This window comes from Panicum virgatum, chromosome 9N (genome assembly GCF_016808335.1).
Source record: "Panicum virgatum strain AP13 chromosome 9N, P.virgatum_v5, whole genome shotgun sequence".
Taxonomy (NCBI): domain Eukaryota; kingdom Viridiplantae; phylum Streptophyta; class Magnoliopsida; order Poales; family Poaceae; genus Panicum; species Panicum virgatum.
The window spans coordinates 40,215,227-40,240,780 of record NC_053153.1 but is presented as its reverse complement, the minus strand read 5'-3'; the positions used below and the strand labels follow the sequence as shown (position 1 = coordinate 40,240,780).

The window sequence follows — 25,554 nt, the reverse complement described above, 5'->3', positions numbered from 1 at the left end:
GCCAAATTTGGGATCTTTTGTTCCTATCGGCAAGACTAGTTTCCACACCAAGTCTCCTTGGTCAAAAGATTTGGCTTTGACTTTCTTGTCATACCATCGGCCCACTCTAGCTTTATTAGCCTCGATGCTGATGAGAGCATTCAGCCGATGTCCAGCCAAGTCTTGCAACTCATCTCTCATCAGCGCAGCATAATCATCGGTTGTCAGCTGATCTTGAAATGTAACCCATCTGGAACCGAGTCTAGTTTCCCAAGGAAGTACGGCTACATGTCCATAGACTAGCTGATACGGAGACACTTTAGTAGCCCCTTGGCAAGACATTCTGTATGCCCATAAAGCTTCATTAAGAGTTGTATGCCACCTCTTTGGCTGTTCTTCAATTTTCCTCTTAATCAACTTAATGATCCCCTTATTAGAAGCTTCTGCCTGACCATTGGCTTGGGCATAATACGAAGAAAACTTCAACAATTTGATTCCCATACTTGCAGCAAATTCTCCAAACTCCTCTGAAATAAACATACTACCCTAATCGATCGTAATAGTTTGTGGAGTGCCAAACCGATAAACAATATGCTCCTTCACAAATTCAATCATCTCTTTGGATGTCACAGTTTTCAGAGGAATTGCTTCAACCCATTTGGTGAAGTAATCTGTCGCTACCAGTATGAACTTGTGATTCCTGCTGGATGGTGGATAAATCTGCCCAATCAAATCAATTCCCCATCCTCTAAATGGCCACGGCTTAATGACGGGATTCATAGCCGATGTCGGTGCCCTCTGCACATTTCCAAATTTCTGGCAACTTCGACAACCTTTGTAATAGGCGAAAAAATCCTCTAACATGGTTGGCCAAAAGTATCCATTCCTTCTAATCACCCACTTCATTTTGTATGCCGATTGATGCGAACCGCAGACACCCTCAAGTATCTCTCCCATCAATACCTTAGCTTCCTCTTTGTCAAGGCATCTGAGTAAGACTCCATCAATCGTATGATAATATAACTCCCCTTCAAGCAACACATATTTAGTCACCTGAAATCTAATTCTTCGGCTTACTTTCTTGGAAGGATCCCCCAAATATTCCACAATCTCTTTCCTCCAATCATCAGCAGGCAATTCCAAAGACATTACACCTTCCATCGGCCGATAATCAGAAGCATGTTGTGCCAGCCGATTAGCATCTCCATTGTAAAGTTTGGGTACATGTTCGATGGTCACTTTCTTGAATTCTTTCAACAATCGGCAGCATTCTTCTTGATAAACTCGTAGGATATCATCTTTGCACTCATATATGTCGATCAACTGATTAACCACCAGCATGGAATCTCCAAATATCTCAACTGCATCAGTTCCAATTTCTTGCAATAGCCGAATTCCCTTAAGCAAGGCCTGATATTCAGCCTGATTGTTTGTAGCAGTAGCTTCTATTGGAAAAGACAACTCAAAAGTTGCCCACCCGAGGCGACACCAAAACTATGCCAATACCAGATCCAACTCCACATGATGAACCATCAAAGAATAATGTACACAGAACTAGATCAACGACTCCCAATTCTGGCCCACAGTGCTGAACAACAAAATCGGCCATGACTTGTCCCTTAACTGCTTTAGCCGACCCATACCTTAAATCAAATTCAGACAAGGCCAGAATCCACTTCCTAATTCTCCCACTCAGAATCGGCAACGAGCGCATGTATTTAATAACATCATCTTTCCTCACCACAACACACTCAGCCGATAGCAGATAATGTCTAAGCTTGGTACAAGAAAAATATAAGCAAAGACATAATCTTTCAACAGGAGAATACCTAGTTTCTGCATCCAAGAGTCTTCTACTGACAAAATAAATCACACGTTCTTTTCCCTCAAACCCTTGAATAAGGGCCGATCCGATAGCATGCTCATTAGCCAACAAATATAATTTAAACGGCTTGTGCTTTTGTGGTGGGACCAGCACAGGAGGCGATGTTAGATATTGCTTGATTTCATCCAATGCCTTTTGTTGTGCTTCTCCCCATACAAATTTTTGATCGGCCTTCAACTTCAATAAAGGACTGAACGGCTGTATTTTACCGAATAAATTAGCAATAAATCTTCGAATAAAATTAATCTAACCAATCAGTGATTGAAGTTCAACTTTTGTCTCTGGAGCCACTACTTTATTAATGGCTGTGATAGTCTTCTGACTAATCTCGATTCCTCTTTCATGTACCATGAACCCAAGGAACTGACCAGCCGACACACCAAATGCACACTTGTTAGGATTCATCTTCACTCCATGTCTTCTAGTACACTCCAAAGCTTTGCGTACATCGGCTAAATGCTCTTGGTACCCTTTGGACTTCACCACAACATCATCAATATAAATCTCAACAATCTTGTGGATGATTTTATGGAAAATGTAATTCATGGCCCTCTGGTATGTTGCTCCAGCATTCTTCAAACTAAAAGTCATGACAATCCACTCAAACAAACTGACATGTCCTGGACATCTGAAGGCAGTTTTATGAATATCTTCCTCAGCCATGAATATTTGATTGTATCCAGCATTCCCATCCATGAAACTGATCACTTTATGTCCTACAGCAACATCTACCAACATATCGGCAACTAGCATTGGGTAACCATCCATCAGCGTAGCTTTGTTGAGATTCCTGAAGTCAATGCATACACGTAGCTTCCCATTCTTTTTATACACAGGAACCACATTGGATATCCATTCAGCATATCTGCATTGCCTGATGAACTTTGCTTCTATCAACTTTGTGATCTCGGCCTTTATATCTGGTAAGATCTTAGGATTGCACCGTCTTGACCCTTGCTGATGTGGCCGATATCCAGGTTTGATCGGCAAACGATGTTCAATAATAGACTGATCCAAACCTGGCATCTCATAATACTCCCAAGAAAAACAATCTTTGTATTCTTTTAACAGCTTTACCAACTCTTGTTTATACTCAGTATCTAATTTAGCACTAATAAACGTCGGCCTTGGCCTATCTCCATCTCCAATGTCTACTTCCTCCAATGCATCGGCCGACATGAACCGATGCCCCAACTTTCCCTCACCTTCTAAGAACTCGTCCATTAGGAACGGTTGGGAGAACCGACTGCTTGGATTGGTAGAAGCATGGAGGTTACATTAACAGATCTGGCCGATGACCTCGATCGCTGTCCTCCATCGGCCTTTGGCTTGACACGCCAAACTTCAGACCTGACTCCCCTCTTAGGAGCTTCTTTTCTTTCCTCTTCCTCTAGTGCCTCTGTCTGACGCAGCATCTGAACTCGTCTCTTCTGTGATCTGGTCAAACCTCCTGGGCACCATCGAGGCCGATCAATTTTATCAAGAATAGGCTCTCTCTCTCTGGATCTCTGTGGTGTGGGTATTCATCATGAACCTGAGTAGCAGTAGCTTGTTCAACTCGCTCATCGGCAGAAATCCTTCCTCCTGCAGGATCACGTAGCATGGTCCTACCTCCCAGCCAATCATGCACAGAAACCCTGCCCCCCAGCCAATCATATACAGAGATGCGTTTATCATCACCTCTCTCTCTCTCTAATGATCGGCCCCCGAGGCTTCTGGTCGAAATGTGGCTTCTTGTACGACCGATCTTCACGATAAAAACTGTTGCACTCTGGAAAATTATCCACTGTCGGCAGAGTCAACCCTTCTTTCCAACAGTACACAAAGAAAGGACACTTCTAATGCCCTTCACGTCGTCGTGCCGCTTCTTCCCGGCACTGTCTTCTTTCTTGATCATGCTGGAATTTGTTCAACAATATCTGAGACGTGACATTCTTCTTAGGCGCCGCCGATTCTTCCTTCTAATGCAGCCCTTTGCCTTTAGCTTCATCAGCCGTTATCTATGCTTTGGGATCAACAGCACCAGATTCCTTGGCCGATTGTGATGTGAGCATCTTTGTTTGTAAAGCATTACCCTTCTTTCCAACATCTACCCTGTTTGCTGGAAACGGATGCCCATCAATCTTCATCGGCTTTTTGGGTGTCTCAAACTTGAGTCTACCCTGTTCTATGGCCGATTGTATTTGCTGACGGAATACCTTGCACTCATTGGTGTCATGAGATGTCGCATTGTGCCACTTGTAGTACTTGATATTCTTCAACTCCTGATCTGTCGGGATCTTATTGTATGGCTTCAGCTTGATCTGTCCCTCTGACAACAACAGGTCGAAGATCTTGTCAGCCTTGGTAATATCAAACCCATATTTCTCGGGTTCTTTGTTACCAAAAGGATATGAGATCGGCTTCTTATTATTCTGAATCCATTCAGCCGATCCCACCATCTGATCATCATCTGAATCAGAAGAATCTGAGCAGTCAACAAAGTTAACCTTTTTCTGGAAGTTGCTCCTCTTCTGCTCATATGGTCTTGCCTCCTCTGTCATCCTGTTAGCCATCTGACTGATGATGTAGAACTCCTGAGAAGCATACTTCTCCTTGATGTGTGGCAGGAGTCCTTGGAAGGCAACCTCTGCTAGCTATTGATCAGACAGAACCAGACTAAAGCACCGGTTCTTGACATCTCTGAACCTCTGAATGAAGACAGCGACCGATTCATCGTTTCTTTGCCTCAAGTTGGTCAGATCGGTCAGCTTCATCTCCTCTACACCAGAATAGAAGAACTAGTGGAACTGCTTTTCCAGATCGGCCTAGTATATAATGGAATTGGCTGGCAATGTAGTGAACCATGTGAAGGCCGATCCAGACAAAGACATGGAAAACAAAAGCACTTTTAATGCGTCGTGCTGAGCTACCTCTCCACACTGCACAATGAATCAATTGATATGTTCCACTATGGAGACTTCCCCCTGTCTAGAAAACTTGGTGAAATCTGGAAGCTTGTACTTGTGGGGCAATGGCAGTTGATCATAAACAGCTGGATACGGAGTTCTGTACATTAGATTCTGCTGCTTTGGCTTCAAACCAAACTGATCTCTCATCACCTCAGCAATCTTGGATTCCCAATTGACCTGTTGGCCACCAGCTGATACTGCTTGTGGTGCAGGTGGAGTCAACGGCAAGGTTGCCGATGTTGGCTGGACATTTGGCGGGGTCATCGGCTGAGCAGCCGATGGAGTCTGTGTAGCTTGCTGAGGGGGATGATTAGATGGTGATTGGTACAGCACCATCTCATTGCTATGACTATTCTGCGGCGTCTTCTTATTAAGCTGTTGCTATGCTACCAGAGGTACGTTCACGTGGCACAACATACCAGTCGCAAGATCTTAGAAAACCCATGTGACTCCGTTGGTGTGAGGAAATCTGTTTGCCAGGACTTCTGTTCGAGACTTGGGTTGCAGCATCATCACCAGATACTGCTGTTGAGATGTCAACCATGGAGCCGACATGTTGCTTGGACTTGCTGGCGAAGGTACTGATGCAGGTGTAACCGCTGGTTGTGATGCTGGTGCGGTATCTTGAGGCTGAGTCGGCTGCGAAGCCGACGCACTGTCTTGCTGGTTCATCGGCTGAGAAGCCGATGTACTTGGCTGCTTTGATGGAGATGGAATCATGAATTTTGGAGGAATACCAAGTCTAATAGTTGGATTCCAACCAGCTGGGTATCCTGACATGAAGTTCCCCAGTGCATATGTAGCCATTGGTGTAGAATTGGTGTACACAGGAGGAATATGAGTTGATGCTACAGTGCTAATCGGCTGTACATCTAAGACTTTCCCTTCTACCTGAGCTTGGGGGTCAATCTGTGGTGTTCCAGTAGCCGATCCAACAGGAGAGAAGACCATCTGACTACCCTGATAATAAGCTGGTCCCATAAAGCCAGGTGTCCCTCTATCTTGTAGCGCCTTGAGCACAGTATTGTGGATGTGATTGGCCATGAGTGGAGCATGATTTACGAAAGCATGTCCAATCGCCTGATTCATCTGATGAATCACCCTATCCTCCTTCTGTGCTTCCTCATATGGTACAAAAGTGGGAAAATTGAACTTTTTGATTACCTCTCCACTTCTGTTGGTGCTGAAGGACAAAAGGCACAGCTGCTCAAAAGCATCTGTGATTGCTTTAAGTTCTGCCTTGTGTTCTTCCTTCAACTTTTCTTTATCGATCGTGATCTGATTATTTCTAGATACTTCTGCCTTCTCTAACATCTTGATGTTTTGTGTCCCACCAGGCGTGCCAAAAGATGTGTTGACGTAAAATCAACACACTGGAATCTGAAGGCACTGTTCGCCAAGCTTCAGAAAGCAGACCAAGCGTGCCAGTCAATTTGACCTGTAAATTGACAAGGAAATAGCAAACCGTCAAATTCAAGAGTGTATCGGCTAGATTTCCAAACCACTCTTACGCGGGGTATCGGCAAGGCTCTGCCGATACAGAAGGCGACAAAAGATCGTGTAAGATGAACGTGTAATAAAACCGATCTACTATGAATCAGCAATGGGCTGCCGATGCTGATGAGCAACTAGTCAGCTAAATCTAAAGCCGACACGTGCCAGGTAACAATGTACAAACCCACGAATGTATGGATCTGGACAAAGCTAAGCTTATGATTCGATCTAATCGGCTTTACAAGGTTTACCGTGATAAACAAGAAGCTTACAGCTGATTAAACAGATCACTAAGCGGGGTAGTTTGTGAATTAATCTAAACGAGAAAACAGCGATGCGCCCAGAGATCAAAGCTTAAATAAATTCGATAAATTTTGAATAGATCTGAACGAAGCGACAGCGATGCGCCCGGAAGCAAAAGCTCAGATTTACTCGGTAAACGAAAACTTACCAGCAAACCAAGTCGCTCGAATGTGAGGCATCCTTGATCAGCTTGAAAGAGCTCGCAAAAAGAAAAAAGATGGCGAAGCTGCAGACGAGAAAGTAAATTGCAAGTAGTAAAGTTTGTTTGTTTGGATGTGTATCAATCTTTTACAATGGCCGGGGGTTCATATTTATACCCCACGCTAACACAATCCTAGCCGATTACGCCAAATCACGATTCTATTCTAGGGAATAAAAACTACTTCTAAAAATAAGATAACTCCTGCCAAACCAAAGTCAAAATATCTGATCGATTCTCCCCTCTCCGGTCAGCAAGATCTTTGACCGTGGCACACGATCATCCCTCCAAATCCACCGACCGTACAGCGCAGAACCTTTTCTTCTTTGCAACACTCTTCCTTGACACGTGTCAAAATTTGGTGTCAACACCTTTATTTTGGTTGTGACATCATCAAGAATAGCAACCAATCCAAGAAACATTGCAATAACCCTACCCTACATGCAACACATATTTATTTGTTGCGAATACCCGACCTTGTTGCAATTATCAAAAATATGCATTGTGAAATCTCCTACTTATCGCAACCAACAAAATTTTAATTGCGACACTAAGATTTTGGTTGCAACAAGTCACCCTAACGCAACCAAATCGCCTACCGTTGCGCTAAACCTATGTATCGCAACAAAATTTTTGGTGTCGCAATAAAAACTGGTCGCATTAGCCACTTTTTCTAGTAGCGACGGGAACAGCAAGACTGCGCTCCATGAATCGCAAAAAAGGACGGTTGTGTGGGTACCTTCAGATGGGCGGTCTTCTCCCTCGGCTTCGCGCCATTGGATTAAGGCACGGTTCTGCAGCATCTTCAAGTTCTCCAACTCCTGAACATCAGCTTCTGTCATCTTACATTTCTTCCAGCCTTTTGTGAGATCCGAAACTTCTTCAACTAGAGCTTTCGCCATGGATTTCCTTGGTGCCATCACTAAATGTCACGAGCTAATCTCATAAATGATGCTCGGGGTCTGAAGGAAGGGCTCAAGGGAGCGGAAGGCAAGGGAGTGAGAAGTTGGGAGTTTTAGATCTGAAAATGACGGTGGCCCAGAGTAAATAGGGTAAAACCCTAAGGGGTCACCGCAGGGTTTAAATAACCTTATGGGTGGCAATCTGGTAAATTCTTGGAAGACTAAAGGACATTCTATTCTGAGTGGTTCATGCTATCATCAGAATAAGTTTTTGTCTGCCATAAGTTTTGGATCCTCAAATTTAAATGTGAGATTTACATTCAAGGCTCGGGGGCTGCAAGATATGTGGCATCAGCAGTTTATTTTTCAATTTTTTTGGAAAATAAAAGAAGAAAAAGACTGAAGTAACACTCAGCCTGATTCTACGATTCAACCTAAGGCTTAGGGGCTACTCCATGTGGAGCGCAAGTACTTCGCGCACCATATTTGATCAAGATTTTGGGGCTTGAGCACCTCATAGCCTCGGAGCAACTAGAAGTCCTTGGAAGACTACTCGAAGTATTCGAAGGAAGGCCTAAAAGCAACCAGAAGCATGTTATGACTACTTGAAGTACTTGAAGACGCCTCAGCATGTACTCGATGCCTGCAGGACTTGGCTACAAAGAGCTCGGGGGCTTGTCAGACCCGGGGCAGTGGGACTACTCATAGGCATAAAATGTTCTAGAGTAAGGGATAGCACATGGATGTACCTTACCTCTTTTGTAACTACCCGAATAGGCGTAGAACTAGCTGTAGTACAAGGAAACTACCCGACCAGGTTGTAGTAGGACTCCAACAGTACTCGACTAGGACTTTCCATCTAACCCTGTCCCCCCGGAGTATATAAGGGAGGTCAGGGACCCCCTCCAAAGAAGAGATAACCACAACAATCTCTAAGGCAACACAAGAAACCACACGGGACGTAGGGTATTACGCACCTCGCAGCCCGAACCTGTCTAAATTTTTGTGTTCCTTGCACCATCGAGTTCCAGAGCTAGTCGATCCCTTGCCTACAATCCTACTGCTAAGGATATCTCTGAGTAGGTTTGGCGGCTAAACATCGACATCATCTTGATGCTTGTGAACAAATATCTTTAGGACCACATGCTCATCTAAGTAGTTGATGTGTGTGATATGGCTTCATGACATGATCTTCACTCTTAATGTTTAAGTACTTGGGAAAATTTATATGAAAAAAAATTGCAAAGATCCTCTTTGATTTGCCAAAGTTCTACCAGAGCCATATAATTAATTATCTTGAAAACCCCTACACATATGCTGCTTGTCTATACATTGAGCACTGTCAAATTATTGTGATCCTTGGAGGAATTCTTTTCATGCTTTCATGATCAAGACTCACGTGCACACCATATACCCCCTTGCTATGCTTCCATGAGAAGTTAGCATTGTACCACTTTTTACATCCCACAAAATAAAAGCTCTGTATTATGTGATGGTGGTTTCTCTCTCCATCTTCTGTTGCAAATGAGACATGGGCTATATAAAAAAAATATGGACACATGAAGGTCCAAGCATCCAAAAAAAGGAAGGAAAAAAGAAAAAAGTTAGACACGTGAAGGTCCATGAAAAAAAGAGAGAGTGACAAGACACAAAGATAGCCATGTTCTCAAAAGATTTCACAAACGGAGAGTGACCACACAGAAGGAGTTTCTATCCACCATATACCATCCACTATATCCATACACGTGGACATCTTGATCTGATAGTATGACTAGTTTTCCTCCTTGGATCTGGTTTTTGACTTTGCAATATATGTGATGCAAGTATGCCTTTTCCTTCATACCTACCTTAAGCTCCACATATGGCCATCATTAGAAGTAGGATGAAGAAAAGGGGCAAGTCAAATGCCTTGGTGAGGACTTATACACCTTGAGTGATCCGACAGTATCAAATGAGGAGCTAAGCAAGGTTTGTTTTTGAAAACTCAGTAAAACAAATCCCAAGCTACTTAACATATAGAGTTGGAGAAACTTGATTCAAGATAGTTCCACTCCTTAACCACCCAAGATGGCATGATAGACACTTTAAAGTTCACAATTGCAAGGTGAGGTTCAGAATATCTCTTATGCTCGCTTCATACCTTTGGAAGTTATGTTTCACCTTAGTCCTTTCTCCTTCACTCGAGGACGAGCAAAGGCTAAGTGTGGGGGTGTTGTTGACGGTTCTTAACTCCTAAAATGAACCGTCAACTTCTGCAGCATTTCATAACATACCGATTACCATACTTAGTTGCAGGGCTTATAGCTAATCAATTCCACGAGTTTTGGTGAATTTTGATTTGCAGACACCCACAAGTGAAATACAACATAAAACATAAGTGAACGCAGAAGAAGCACATAGAAGATCATGTCCTACGTCACACTTACAAGATGGGCCCATTTGACAGGTCAAACCGATGTACAAAGCCCGGGCACACATATATTTAAGACAAGGACCCACCTATCTGTGACCCCATCAAAGGCGGTGGCGAACGATGGCAAAAGGGGGTTGGCCGAACCAGTGGATCGTTCGAACCCAGACTGAATCCCGTCTAGGTGCCCTTTGGCGGGAGATTCGAACTTATCCTCCCAACGTCGATTATCTATGTTCCCATGTATTGAGATGGCGGGAACCGACTCCAAGTAGTATAAATAGGGCCTCCCTCATCCCCTCTCACACACCATCCAATAGAGTAGAGTAGTGCCACCTTGCAAAGGCAACGCGTTAGTTCGCTAGTGCTTAGAATAAAGGAGAGTAAGGAGTAGTTCGGGGAAGCGCCAGGCCTATCGGTGTTCTTCTCCAAGCTATACCTCTATGGATATTGGCTTCTTTCGGAGTAAAGTAAGTTACTATTTGTGATTTTCTATTCTTGCATAGTACTTATCTTTGAGTGAGTTCAATTCTTTTACTCGCGGGTTCGTCACTCTGTATTTATACAGAGTGTCATAGTTTGCTACGGGGTACTGTTGACGGCCATAATTTCACATTCTAAGTCGTCAACTTCTCGGGAATAACATGAGCTTTACACTATGTTCCATTCATATTTTGTTTATTTCTAACGAGTTCCACCCGTTTTGGATGAGTTTTAATTCCAAGAGCAGGTGTACCAAAGATGGACAGAAATGGGCAAATTCCCAGGCCGGGCGGCCTCTCCTAGGCCGGCCGGCCTGGCACCTCCAAGAACATGGTCCCAGCTTCGAACCAGAGGCAATGTGACACGCTCATGATGCCCTGAGTCAAGGGTTAGGCCTTGGTTTGATTGGATGGATCGAAAGGCTTGCACAAGGAACAAAAGGGTCACAACTCAGTACCAACTGAGGTCCAGGGCCATGATCCATCGCCAAGGCAAGTCACCAGAACGCATAGGGAACGTCGGTGCAACGGAGGGCCGAGTTGGGCCAGAGGGAGGCCGGCCTCCCCTAGGCCGGCCGGCCTACAGCCTCCAGCGTTCGGGCAACGCAACGACTACCGACCTCTCGAAGCAATTCAGGACGTCCAGGAGAAGGCGGTGGCCAGATGGCCGAGATCCCAGGCCGGCCAGCCTAGGGGAGGCTGGCTGGCCCCACTTTGCAGTGTCTCATGCCTCGGCTTCGTGTGGAAGACAAGCACACCGACCTTACCTGCTTGCAACTGATGCTACGGGGAATAATTGCTTGTTACCGACCTTGGAAGGGCTATAAATAGAAGCACCATCCATCACTTCAACACACACCATTGGAGCTCTTCTCCTCTACTTGTACTTTCTAGAGTAGGTTAGTAGCTTGGGAGTTAGGGTCGAGTCGAGCTTGCTAGGGATTCCAAAGTCGTCGGAAGTCTGGTACAGCTCTTGTATCTTTCTTTTGACATTATTAATATAAGTTATATTCTCTACTTTTTTGAGTCAGCTTTACTTTCCGTAGTCTTTCATTTAATGAAGTCTGAGGTTTAGCTTGAGCATGGAAGTTTTCTTTAGCTTAGGCTAAGTTATCTTTCTTAGTGATTGGGAACTTATCTTACGGGTTTTCTCACCCGGACTAGAGTATCTCAACTTAGTGCTCTAGGTTGAGGGGGATTTCTCTCGAAGGCCTCGAGAGAAATCCTAACACCAAGTGCAGAAATGGTGTCTGACCTTAGTGTTAGCTAGAAAGTGTGTTTCACCCCCACGGAACCGTTGTGGTAGTCGGTAGGTGGTGATAGCCCTATCCGTCCCCTGTAGTCCACCACGTTCCGGTGTTTTCATAGCAGTAGTGCAGGTTGCCGTTGGACTCCCCTCTCATCCCTTTCTGAAGTCCTTCCTCTTCCAGCCGCTGAAGTAAGCTCTGCTTTCCCGAGAACTAGTTAGGTGTTTAGCCTGATCTAGAGAGGCTATCTCTATAGTTTAGAAGTGTATCAGATGTCTTATCTCACTCGTTGTCCTCTCAGTTGCTACCTCTCTAAGGAATAGAATCTTCGTGTGCCACTCGGCCATTGCCTGGCCACTTATCTTACTTACTTGTCTGGCTTACCCCCGTCTAGTCAGTCAGTCGATAAAGCTAGTATGGTTATCATTCGGTTTACGATACTCTTTACCATAGTGCTTTCCTGAGGAAAAAATACGATACCCTGGAATACTCCAAGGTGAAGTGCTACAGCAGTGATTCTGTGCGCTTGCAGAATATCTATTCTAATCGGGCATAAGAAACTCCAACAAGCATTTCTGGCGCCGTTGCCGGGGAAGCAATTGGCTAAAGATATCATAGTTAGTTTGATAAACTCTACTAGTTTGTCATCGCTAACCCTAGCGGGCTTACCATTGCTCTCTCTATCTTTTGATCGATGCAGAGTAGTGCATGACTGGTTTCGACCTACCGAGTAACTTCCACCCAAATCCAGAACGAATTGGGAGAAACGTGAGACGCCGCGTCGTCCCACCTCAGAAAAGACTCACTTGGCCCTTTAGTTCACCCTCCACTTCAGCATCCTCATCCATGGCTCAGAAGACTCTCCGTCAGTTCTCTACCCCGTCCAGTAGCCACATTCCCACTGGATTGAACGTCAACCAAGCCGGCAATGACGACTTTGAGCTAAAGACTAGACTCGTGAACATGGTCCAAGCAAGTCCGTTCTGTGGAAAGGCATCCGAGGATGCCAATGCCCATCTCCAGAACTTCCTGGAGGTGAGTAACACCATCAACCCCAGAGGAACTACTCTGGATGACGTCCGTCTTTGCCTGTTCCCGTTCTCACTGCTCGGGAAGGCCAAGACGTGGTTCTACTCCAGCAAGGAAGCTTTCACGACATGGGAAGCTTGTTCAAATGCATTCCTAGCCAAGTACTTTCCAGTGGGCAAGACGAATGCCCTCCGGAATAGGATTACTGGGATTTAGCAATTACCGGATGAGACTATCCCAGAAGTCTGGGAACGTCTCCAGGAGTACATGCAAGCATGCCCACATCACGGCAAAGAAGAGTGGCTGATCATTCAGAACTTCTTCCACGGCCTGAATCAGCAAGCTCAGGACCACGTTGACGCAGCTGCGGGTGGTTCCACAGCGTCGAGCGGTTAACCGTCGATTTGCGGTGGCCGCCGCCGACTGGGAGTCGGTGGGCAGGGCATAGATGCCGAAATCAGAAGGATTCGCAGCGGAGCAGGTCGGAGTCGCTGAGGAGGCAGGGATGGGATGGCGATGGAGAAATGGGACGGAGGCACACAAAGGACAGCCTAAATCTAATACCAAATGTAGTGTCCAGACCTCCAACTAGGAGGATCCGAGCACCACGATAACTGAATTTGAGAATAGAAGAAGAAACAGAGAGGGGTTAGGGAAGAATCGCAGGGGAGGAAGGAAGAACACGAGATGGAGAGGTTCTGGGATGACAGTTCATTTCTTTTCTTCGATAGCAAGTCCTTCGGCTGTCCAGACACATATAGATCGAAAGCGTGGGCTAGAAGCACCCAGCACAAGCTTACATGGCCCAAGGCCTGATAACAAATAAGCTCACATCACATGGCTCAAGAAAATAGACCACTACTTACTCACGCATGACACCTTAGGATCTCTGGTGATTATTGACGGGGACGAGTGATTAGTCAGACAAAAAAATAAAGACGGCGCGACGAGGATTAGCATTGCCGAGTGTAGCAGAAGGAAGAGTAGGAGAAGATCCATTGCATGTGGAGGCCCCTCGATCTGTCTCGATTGGGCATGCAGGGCCCACTGCCACGCCGGAGGCACTAATTGGCTGGCCTTGCGAATGCTCCAGTTAATTAGTGCCGCAGCAGCTGCGGCTTCCGTAGGATCGAGCCAACACTGATCACAGCAAGGCTAATAATTTAGCCTCCTGCTGGCTGTAAGAATATTTGCAGTCCATCTCTTAACCCACTTGTATAGTGGTTTAGCTCTCTAATATTAATATATGGTCTATATGTCTATCTCATAAAATTTTTTGGTTCTTATGTTCAAGCTGCCTGTAAGCTAACAACCCACTTTTCTTCTATTTCCTCTTTTCTCTCCTCCACCTCAGTATTCAGCCTACTTATAGCCCATCATAATACTTGCTCTCATTTGCTCTCGCTGCTGGCCACTCTCTGCCATAAATCATATAGTAGACCCTTTGATTTGTTTTGGCACTAGCATGCATGCGACACTAATGATGCCTGCGTGTGTTTGTCAATCCATTGGTTGCTCGTCGTTACACTTACTATAACATGAGAATGGATTCTACAAAATTTGAGCCCCTCAAAAAAATTCTTAACACCCTCAAAACACTCTTTAGACTGTATTTTCATTGCAAAGTGCATACCTTGTACTGTATTTTCATACCGACCAAGGTGTGACTTGCTTAGCAAAGTTTTAAAAGATCAGCTATTCAACATGGCTAAGTAGCCGTTATTATCAAATCATATAACTCCCCAAATTCAACCTCTTTCTGATGATATTCCAGTTCCATTCTTCAAATTGTGAGTGTCATCTATTCAAATATGTTGTTTGACACTCTTCAGAGAATCTATATTCAAACTTTTCAAATTTTCAAATATGGACGAAATTTGACTGAACTTGATCCAGTTTAACTTTTCTTTACTCTATTTTCTTTCCGTTTCTTTTCTCATCTCCTTTTCTTCTTATTAACCCTAGTTGCTTAGGGTTGATCCATGCTCATAATATGGTGGGTTGTCACAGTTGTCCTATTTGGCGGTAGCCTGTCCATCATAGATGAATCGAGGTACGTTGGCCTAGTCCTCTTTAAGGAGGGACTAGATCTTTTTTCCCTTGAATCATCTCTCCGGCCACAAGTGATACTACTATCGGTGGCGGATCTATCTTTTCGGCCGCCGCTAGTGATGCCTAACGGCGGTATCTGATCTTACGGTCAGTTCAACTTCCAAAAGATATTTTCTATGTACTTTTGGCGCCCGTTACTTCCCATCGTGGTTTAGCATAATGCACCTCTTTTGTGGGTTCCACATTTGTGGAGTCTTCTATTTGTGGAAACTATGATTCTTGTGGCTGGATCAAGTGACGTTCCATGGCGATGGAGTTTCCCGAACCAGTGAACGTCGTCGGATGCAAGGAAGATAAAGGATAATGACTTAGTGGCATGCTTCAATGTAATTTTATTTTATATTGAGGTCTCAGTTGTAAAAGGGTTCGATTATAATGAAATCCAGTCCCTTTCTTAAAAAAAAGGAACCACTCTGGATTAAATATCTGGTTTTACAAAAGTGAGCGGGTTAGAAACCCTGTTTTGTAGTTCAGGGGATGATGTGATTCTCCATTGATACGTTGGGGGTTATATAGACTTTTTTCTAATATCTTCCTTAAGAGATGTTGTGTTGGCACTGAACTAGGGCATTTCTTGTGATTCTTGTTTAATGCGTAATTTCGTTTTGGGGCAGCATTTTCTATGCTTTTTGACCAAAGACAGTGGACGTGATAGGATCAGATGGAGATATTTTTGAAACAATGGCCTGGTATTTATTAGGACAAGAAGCAAGTGGCCAACAGGGCCGGCACTTGTCCTTATGGCTGTGGGGACAGCAAGTGCGAGTTAGTACGTGGCGAGCAGGGAATGCTGGGTTATTGTCGAGTGTCGGCAGAGTCTAAGCTCAAACCGATGCTACTATGTGTGCTCATGCTCGTGTGTGTTGGATTAACTGGACTTAGTCCTATATTAAGATAATTATAAATTAATTAGGCTCATTAGATTCGTCACGCGAATTAGCACCCATCTGTCAAAAAAAATTATAAACAGATTTTATTTGATGCTCCTAAATGTTAAGATTTCTTTTAATTTGATAGTGGATAAAAAAACCGGTGAAAACAAACAGCATCTCAAACAGCATCTCAGTCACCTATTTACTAAACAGTAGTGACTAAAGGGACTAAAACTTCCTTGGTCCATTAGTAAGGTCTCTTCAGCGGGGGATGATGACGCCAGACTCGGATGAAGTGATGGAGGGAGAATGTGCAAACTTAACTACGCTAGCCACTATTTACTGGCTAGCTTCAGCCACATCAATCGAAGTCTTGTGAGACCGCATCTGCCGGAGCTGCACATATTGAGAAGAGAAGAGAAGGATTTTTTGTTTCTTTATCTCAGCTCCACCTCAGCCAACAATATCGCTGGAACTGTTGGAGGAGGTCTGGAGGGCTCCCTAAAAATGACTAAAGTGATCTCTCTTTCCTTTAGACCACATGCCCACACTCTCTCTCTCTCATCTCTCTCTTCTTATTAGTCTCGTTTAGTCTATCTATCCAAAAGGGAGTGACTAAAATTTAGTCACCTTCCTTCAAAAAAATTAGCCACCTAACTAAACATTTTAGTCACTTAACTAATGTATCCAAATAGGCCTTAAGCCACGTTAGAAGTTGAGAGGGTCCCTAAACAACTTGTAAGGTGGAGTCGGTCTACACCAGGTAACCAACTTAAAAGTACCAGCATATTTTTCAAGTTGCATGACAAATCTACAAAAATTGCCAACATGTACCAGACAATAACGATTTCTCCATTGACCACACCGACTGGATGGAGAAAACGTGGTTTTATTAGCAGTTAATTGCATAGCAAACACACCAAAGATAAGCAGGCAGATTACGATAGCTGAAAGCAGTACGGTGCATGCATGTGAGCTCTACTTTAGGAACCCCTGGGCCATCTTAAACAGCCCACCGGCGCCGCTGCCGGCGCTCTCCACTTCGCCGCCATCCTTCTCCACCAGCTTCTCAGCGCCCTTCACGAGGTCGTCCAGTCCGAACCCCTCCGACTTGCGTTCCTCCGCGGCAGGCACAGGCTCCAGTTCCTTGGGCGCCTCCGCCGGCTCAGCATGCTTGGGCGCGTCGTCCGCGGGAGCAGGAACCGGGGAGTCTCCTGCAGGCTTCTCATCAACGCCATCGGCCGGGCCTGAGCTGAACTTCTTCAGGTACCCCTCGGCCTTTTCGATGTACTGCCCGGCCGGCTTGTCCGCCAACTTGCCGTACGAGGACGCCGCGTGCAGGATATCTGCAGCCGCTCCGGCGACCTCCTTTTTGTCGATGTTGTCTGTGTTCTTATGCTGGAACACGGACGCGGCGGCGTCCGTGACTAGCTTGCTGCTGGAGAAAAGATCGCCGGAGTCTTTGCCCTCTGCCATTGGACAGATTCTTTGCTTTATTTCTCAGATCTTTTTGGCTTCAGAACCGTAGTGAGTCAGTGGCACAGGGAGTGAAGAAGCTACAGGCTATCTTTATAGGTGACTGAGGAGGGGCTGGGCAGTATAGTGAGAGCTACTTGTATGGTGCGATTTGGATGACGACGAAGATAATATCTCCCCTAAAAGCGATGTAGTGTCGGCACCGAAACGAGGGCCTTTATTGTGGTTCTTGTTTAATTCACATTTTCATTTTGAGTCAGCATTTTCTGTGCTTTTTGAGGGGATAGGATCGGATGGAGATATTTTTGAAATAATTGTTGGAATATTTGGGCTAGGCCCATTTAATCGAATAATAAATTACTAGAATATATCTGCCTTGCAACGGAAGGAAAAAAACTTCGCATGCCCTAAAACTTTAGATGATAGTCTAATTTTTAATTTTTTTCCAACATGGGCTGTTGCCCGAATTTCATTACTCATGCAACGAAATTAAAGTCTTAACGAGGTTTAGCGAAACAAACTAACAGAAGAAAAAGGTACTGAAAACTAGAGTTGTTGGGGCAGCGACAGGACCCCCAAGCACTTCCTGGAAAACAAGGCATGAGAAAGAGAACTCTCAGGTTACACAGAAACTCCTAGAACGGCCTCCAGCAAAGCAAACAAAGTAAGATAGACCTAACAGACCAAGCAAAATACAGACTCTAGCACTCGCCAAAAACTTTAATGGAGGGGCAGTTGCCCAGCATTCCTCGATGATGCCTCCCTTGGGTGGAAGGACAGAGCAGCTTCTTTCAGGACCTCCGCACCAGCTTCTATTTCCGCACGATCCTCCCTTTTTTGCAAACTTGACCAATAACAAATAAAATAAGATGCCATGCAGACAATCTCAGTAGGAGATTTAATTCTCTTTTGTTCAAAGCACGAAAGATTTCTTGCCCTCCAAATTGCCCAACATATTGCCGCCAAACCAACTGAGTGAAAATGTTTGTGGTTTGGAAGATCAGTATTCGCCCAAAACCAGAATTGTTTATCATAGCATGCAGAAAATGTTTATCCTGATGTTCGTAGCATGACCTTTAGTAGATTTATCATGCTCTTGTTGTTTATCATCTACGAATATCATGTTATCTCTGCGTGATCATGTATTAATCTTACGCTAATTCTCATTGCATAGAGTTAGTCGCGTAGAGATAACACCCTGCTTTTTTTCTATCTAGTAGATCTAATCTATTATGATTTCTTCTTATACTTAAGAATCAGCTTAATATCTGCTAGGTTAGGCCTTGCAAACGGGTTGAACAATCCGGCGACGTATTAGATGCTTTGCCTTGATCTTAATAGGGATTGATCCGGGAATCGTCTTTCGCTTATTCTTAGGCCTCTATTCTGGTTAAGGTTTGGTTATCTATTACGCTCGTTAGGCCTAACTACGTGTAGGATGTTCCGATCTAGCAGTGAAGCTTTTACCGTCGTGGACTGGATTAGATAGATCTAATTGAAGCAGTTTTTGCAGTTATTTGCTTTATCTATTAATATCCGGATATGCAGATCTGATCTGACACCGGGACTCGATCGGCTCTTTAAAGCCGATACAAGAGTCGTCCCAGGGAGCCGACCACGGCTCAGACTAATGTTTACACGTGTTTGTACATGCAGGCAAATCATCGAAAGTACGTTCGCACCTTCCTAATCGGGTATAGGTCAGGTGGCACGCCCTGCATCTTCGGAAGCGTCAGTGTGTGCCAGGATCTGGGCCGTTGACCAAGGAACCGGTGCCAGCCAGCGCCCTGGCAACCTCCCGGCTCTTCGTGTTGCCTGTCGCTACTCGCCGGTGGGTTTTGACCGACAACACATTCTGGCACGCCCGGTGGGACCTTCATCAGCAACAACGTCCACCGCCGGGATGACTGGACCTCAGAACCAAGTGCCGGTTCCGCCAGCCACCAACCCTGTCACGTATGAAGAGCTGACCCCCGAACACTAGCAGAAGTATGATGAGGTCAAAGCTCAGTTCGAAGCCGATCTCATCGGCTCTTTCGAGAGGACCCGCAGCCACGGCATCAGGTGGAAGGGGTTCTCACCCGAAGGCGCTCTCGACAACGTCGACCTGTCCGTACCGTCAGAGGAGCGCACCAGAGCCCTGCGCTAGGAGATGAACTACATGGTGGCTCACTCGCTTCATCGGCACTCAGAAAGCCTGGTGAACGAGCTCGCGTGTGTGGCACATCGCGTCATCCAGGAAGTGATCAAGAACCAGTACTCCCCATCAAGACCAATCCTGGGGAGTCACAGGGGAGAAGCCCCACTTCAGTCTAGGCCGCCAATGCCATACTCGCTCACAACTCCAGGACCGCAGACTTCGCCGATCTACGTCGTCTACAAGTCGGCAGTGATCCCGGGGAGGGCCAGTTCCTGAGTGAGCCGCCTAAGGAGATCCCGCACGGCTACACGTGCGTGTACATACCTGACAACATCAACCCAACACGAGCGGGACAGCTGGTGAGTACAGGAGCTTCAGGGGCAGATGTGGAGAAACAAGCATGGCTAGTGAAGTACGCTACCGGGCCGAGTGCTGAGCCCTCGGCCCCAGGAGTTCTTAGTGTGGAGCAGATCAGCGCAATACTAAGGGACCAGTTCGGCATTCTGCCCAAGATAAAGGCGATCGGCTATTCCAAGTCGTACCCAAGCGACTACGACTTGAGCCCGTTGCCACCCAAGTATCAGCACCCGGAGTTCACCAAGTTCAGCGGGTCAGAAGGGGCCAGCTCCATCGAGCATGTGAGCCGATACCTAACGCAGCTCGGGATGATTTCAGTATCGGGTCCTCTGAGGGTCCGGTTCTTCTGCCAGTCTCTCACGGGCTCAGCTTTTGGATGGTACACGTCATTGGCCCCAGATTCGATCTGCACTTAGAGGCAGTTGGAAGATCAGTTCCACACCCAGTATCACTCAGAGGCTGCTGAAGCCGGGATTGCCGACCTCGCCAAGTCAAGCAGAAGCGAAGGGAAAGTGTGTTGGAGTACGTACAGCGCTTCAGAGAGGTTAAGAATCGATGCTACTCATCGCGCATCACAGAAAAGGAGGCGGTCGATTTGGCAGTTCTGGGGCTCCCTAAGCCGATCAAGGATCTGACTTTTCATTTGGAATTCACCTCTCTGGCGCACATGGTGCAGAAGCTCATGACGTATGAACACTATCACCCTGAGCTGTACCAGGAAAAATTCAAGCGCCATGTGAATATGGCCCAAGTAGATGATTCTGATGATTCTAGCGGGGAACAAGAAGTGGGTGTGGCAGAGTGGACCTGGGGGGCAAACCCCGTCCCGTGCAAGTGGGTCAAACAAAATGGGCTTGTGAAGGGCTTTGACTTTGACGTGGCCAAGGCAGAGCAGATATTCGATCTACTACTCAAAGAAAAGCAGTTGAAGCTCCCAGAGAATCACAAGCTACCAACGACGCAAGAGCTGCTGGGGAGGCCGTCCTGCAAGTGGCACCACTCGTTCACCCATGCCACGAATGACTGCAAGGAGCTGCGTCGGCAGATCCAATCTGCTATTGAGCAAGGCCGATTAATTCTGGCCCAACACACGATGAAGGTTGATAGTCAACCGTTCCCACAGGCTAACGTGGTGGGGCTGTCAGATCTTCGACCTGAGGGCCAGAATTTTGCATTCCAGATTAACATGGTGGGACCCATACGCCTCCGTGAAGAGCAGAGGAAAGAGGCCGATTCTGGCAAACGGCCCCAGAATGAAGACGAGTCGGAGCATCAACATATTACTGAAGAACAAGTGCATCACATCCGCAATCAACTCCCAGCTTCCAATCGGCTTCATGAAAAATACGAGTATCAGTACAAGCTGCGTCGCTGGTATGAATCGGAAGAGGAGGAGTACGAGCACCGCACGGGGAGAACGCTGGGGAGGCGCCAGGCTATACGCGACCACTGGCATTGCCCATTCTTCAGGTACTATTAGAATTCCGGCATGAGCCGATTGCCTACAATCGATGATTGCCTGGAGTGCATGCCTCGGGGATGCCAGTCAGGCGAGACGTCAGTGTTCTGGTGCTTGGGGCCCAAAGCGCGTCACGAGGACCATGTTGAGCGGCTATCTAGGGATGATCTTGAGCTCGAAGAAGAGGATAAGTATCATCGTCCACGATGGTGTCCTGACAGACTCAGTCGCTCGTAGAAGCGTAGAGTGCAGTGCTTACGCAATCTCGAAGAGGCGGAAGCAAGGTACCTCGACGTATTGAGGAAGGCGCGCCCGGATCTCGCGGGGCAAGTCAGGCGCCCGCAAAGAGTGGCAAGGCACCCTCCAAGGAGGGAGTGGCGTCCCAAGCATTTAAAAGCCGATGAGAAACCGTCGGCTTAAGTGAATATGGTATTTGTGCTCCCGTCGGAATTTCGAGCACCTCATCCGGAAGAGCTGGCCGTTGTGCAGCTGGATCTTGGCCCACAGCCGATCATCTTTGAGAAGCCCATGGAGAAAATCTACAAGCACCTGAAGGGGTTATATCTCAAGGGTCTCATCGACGGCAAGCCTGTGAACAGGATGTTGGTCGACACCGGCACCGCAGTCAATTTGATGTCGTATTCAGTGCTACGCCGATTGGGTCGTTCTGCTACTGACCTTATCAAGACCAACATAATGCTCAATGATTTCAATGGGCAGCCGTCGGAGGCAAAGGGCGTCCTCAATGTGGAGTTCATAGTTGGCCGCAAGACCGTCCCAACCTCGTTCTTCATCGTCAACAGTAAGAGTATGTACACAGTACTGCTTGGGAGGGATTAGATTCACGCCAATTGTTGTGTTCCTTCCACAATGCACCAGTGTTTGATTCAATGGGATGGCGACGAAGTGGAGGTGGTCCGTGCAGATGACTCCAGTGAGGTTTCGCTCGCAGACATGAACACTTGGGATGCGGAAGGACAAGAGCCGATCTCAGGGATTGCGCTGGAAGACTGTGATCGGATCGAAGCGACAAAAAACAGATTGAGGCTGGTCTTATCCACTGGCCTCGCAGAATAAACACATCCTGGCACGCTATGGAGTTCAGCAGGTTTAGAGAGGCCAGTCCCAGCGACCGGCCCCAAAAAGTAGATAATTCTTATTTGGAGTTGAAACTGTTACATAATGAACAAACAATGGCCTGCTCTGGCAGTTGGTTAGTTATTGAGTATTCAGTTTCGAATGGTAATACAAAAACGGCCAGCCCGTGCGGTCGGCCGAAAATTTTCTTTTGTTATCTCTCCGTGTTTGCTGTCGACATGGAAGATGACGACGAGTTGCCTGCGTTCACAGTTGATTTTACAGGCGACAGCAAGTTGGGTACGGGTTTACATTAGCTGACGATTTGGAGGAAGTTGATACCGGTCCCGGGGATAAGCCGCGACCAATATTTATCATCAAAAGGTTAGACCCGAGCCTGCGTGAGCCGATGATAGCACTATTGAGAGAATACCGGGAATGTTTCGCGTGGGATTATACTGAAATGCCCGGTCTGGATAGAAACATCGTCGAACATCGGCTCCCGCTTAAGAAAGGATTTCGGCTGTTTCAACAATGAGCACGACAGATGAAGGCCGAAATCCTAGAGGAGGTTAAGAAAGAGGTGCAAAAGATGTTGGATGCAGGGTTCATCAGGCCACGTCGGTATGCAGAATGGATCTCTAGTGTGGTCCCTGTACAAAAGAAGGATGGTCGATGGCGAGTCTGCGTGGATTTCAGAGACCTCAACAGAGCAACGCCAAAGGACGAGTATCCGATGCCCGTCGCGGAAACATTGATCAACGCAGCTGCCGGTCACAAAATGCTGAGCTTTATGGATGGTAATGCCGGCTACAACCAGATCTTCATGGCCCCAGAGGATATAAGCAAGACCGCATTCAGAGTACTAGGCGCGGTCGGCTTGTTCGAGTACATAGTTATGACATTTGCATTGAAAAATGCCGGTGCAACATATCAACGCGCCATGAATTACATTTTTCATGATCTCATCGGCAAACTGGTAGAAATCTACATTGATGATGTCGTGGTCAAGTCCGCATCGGCTGGGGGACATCTAGAAGATTTGCGTCAGGTCTTGGAGTGGACTCGGAGGTTTGGGCTCAGAATGAACCCGAAGAAATGCGCCTTTGGTGTATCGGCCGGTCAGTTCTTAGGATTCCTGGTACATGAGCGAGGAATCGAGATCGGTTTAAAGAGTCAAGAAGCTATAAGGACAATGAGGCCACCTACTATGAAGAAGGAGTTGCAGAAGCTCATCGGCAAAATCAACTTTGTAAGACGATTTATCTCCAATCTGTCTGGGAGTATTGAGCCGTTCATGGGTCTGGTAAAGATCAAGTCTGAGGATGAGTTTCACTGGGGGGCAGAACAGCAGCAGGCTTTCGACGAAATCAAGGGATACTTGTCGAAGCCTCCAGTGTCGGTTACTCCTTAGCAAGACAGGCCTTTCTTCGTGTACCTGTCTGTGGGAGACACTTCCATCGCCTTGGTGCTGGTTCAGAAACATGACAATCAGGAGAGGGTTGTTTTCTACCTCAGCAGACGTATGTTGGACACTGAGACTAGGTATCCTGAGATTGAGAAGCTTTGCCTTTGTTTGTTCTTTACATGCACAAAGCTTCGTCATATTTTGCTCTCGGCGTAAATGATCGTTATCTGCAAGTCGGTTGTCATAAGGCATATGCTGTCGGCTCCTTTTCTAAAAGGCCGACTCAGAAAATGGATGTTTGTATTGTCGGAGTTCGATATCCGATATCAACCTGCAAAGGCAGTCAAGGGACAGGCATTGGCGGATCTCATTGCAGACAGGGTCAACACTGACGTGGCGGCACTTTTTATACGTGCTTGGGCCATGTTTTTCGACGGATCGGCGTGTGATGATGTGTGCGGCGTGGGAATTCTTTTGGTATCGCCTCAAGGGGCGACTTATTCCTTTTCCATCAGGGTGACTACTCCATGCACCAATAATTTAGTAGAGTATGAGGCCATTCGCAAGGGGATGGAATTACTCCTGGAAGCTGGCGCAGAAGCGGTGGAAATATTTGGGGATTCGAAATTGGTGATTTCTCAGCTCACGGAAAAATATAGATGTGAGAGCAAGGCTCTTTTTCTGATATGGATGCAGTGCCGTGAGTTGATGTCACAATTCAGGTACATTAATTTCCACTGGATACGCAGGACTTTGAACAATGAAGCCAATTACTTGGCACAGATGGCTTCCGGAAACAAGGAAACAGCCGATGGGGTCGATGTAGAGGTTCAGTTTCTAGAACATAGAGATTGGAGAGCCGATATCTTCAATTATTTGAAGGATTCGGCTCGGGGGGCACCCAGAAGGATAAGACTCAAAGCTATGAAGTATGTTCTGATAGGGGACGATATGTTCTACAGGACTTTGGAAGGACTGCTGCTTAAATGTCTGGGGCCTTCGGAGTTGAATCGGCTTTTGCATGAGGTTCATGAGGGAGCCTGCGGTACTCATCAATCGGCCCATAAGATGAAGTGGCTGATTAGGCGATCGGGATATTACTAGCCTACCATGCTTGAGGACTGCTTTAAATATTACAAGGGATGTCAGGCATGTCAGAGATTTGGCAAGATTCAGATGGTGCTGGCATCAGTAATGAATCCTATCATTAAGCCATGGCTGTTCAGGGGTTGGGCCATGGATATGATTGGCCAGATCAACCCGCCATCCAGCAAAGGTCACCAATGGGTATTGGCTGTCACGGATTATTTCACGAAATGGGTGGAGGCGGTACCCATGAGGTCGGTGGCACCAAAAGATGTGATCAGTTTCATTAAAGAGCACATCATTCATAGGTTCGGGATTCCCCAGACCATTACGACCGATGGAGGATCGGTCTTTATATCGGAGGAATTTCGGAAGTTTGCTGATGATATGGGGTTCAAGCTGATCAGATCATCCCCATATTATGCCCAGGCTAATGGACAGGCTGAAGCATCCAACCAGAGCCTTATCAAGCTGATCAAAAGGAAGATCGATGAATATCCTAGGTGCTGGCATGAGGTGTTGTCAGAGGCTTTGTGGGCATATCGTATTTCATGTCATGGATCCATCAAGACTTCACCATACCATCTGGTCTACGGTCAAGACGCTGTGTTGCCATGGGAGATCACGGCCGGATCGAGGCGTGTTGAGTTCCAGAATGATCTGTCGGCTGAGGAGTATGCAGCCTT

General features: G+C 46.3%; 2 protein-coding genes and 1 non-coding gene across 3 annotated transcripts; all 3 read right to left on the bottom strand.

Moving 5' to 3' along the window:
* Positions 1-3,864: 3,864 nt before the first annotated feature.
* LOC120689010 lies at positions 3,865-5,622 on the bottom strand. The gene is made up of 3 exons (XM_039971364.1): positions 5,553-5,622; positions 5,312-5,511; positions 3,865-4,500 (listed from the first exon to the last, which is right to left on the bottom strand). Exons 1-3 carry the CDS (start codon positions 5,620-5,622, stop codon positions 3,865-3,867), a joined length of 906 nt encoding a protein of 301 aa, XP_039827298.1.
* Positions 5,623-13,067: 7,445 nt separating this feature from the next.
* LOC120693599 lies at positions 13,068-13,174 on the bottom strand. The gene has a single exon (XR_005683059.1). It is a non-coding gene; the product is annotated as a small nucleolar RNA R71 (small nucleolar RNA).
* A 3,455-nt stretch (positions 13,175-16,629) lies between these two features.
* Positions 16,630-17,424, bottom strand: LOC120691561 (nodulin-related protein 1-like). Its single transcript, XM_039974654.1, has one exon. It carries the CDS (start codon positions 17,339-17,341, stop codon positions 16,844-16,846), a length of 498 nt encoding a protein of 165 aa, XP_039830588.1. The 5' UTR covers positions 17,342-17,424; the 3' UTR covers positions 16,630-16,843.
* Between the last annotated feature and the right edge of the window lie 8,130 nt (positions 17,425-25,554).

What these genes read in the sequence shown, in the direction of transcription:
- LOC120689010 (XM_039971364.1), bottom strand. Translation starts at nt 5,622, where the DNA reads ATGGCTACATATGCACTGGGGAACTTCATGTCAGGATACCCAGCTGGT. An exon ending in GAATCCAACTATTAGACTTG is followed by an intron (nt 5,512 to 5,552) that starts GTATTCCTCCAA and finishes CCATCAAAGCAG; the next exon opens with CCAAGTACATCGGCTTCTCA. An exon ending in GTGATGATGCTGCAACCCAA is followed by an intron (nt 4,501 to 5,311) that starts GTCTCGAACAGA and finishes TCTGATCAATAG; the next exon opens with CTAGCAGAGGTTGCCTTCCA.
- LOC120691561 (XM_039974654.1), bottom strand. Translation starts at nt 17,341, where the DNA reads ATGGCAGAGGGCAAAGACTCCGGCGATCTTTTCTCCAGCAGCAAGCTA.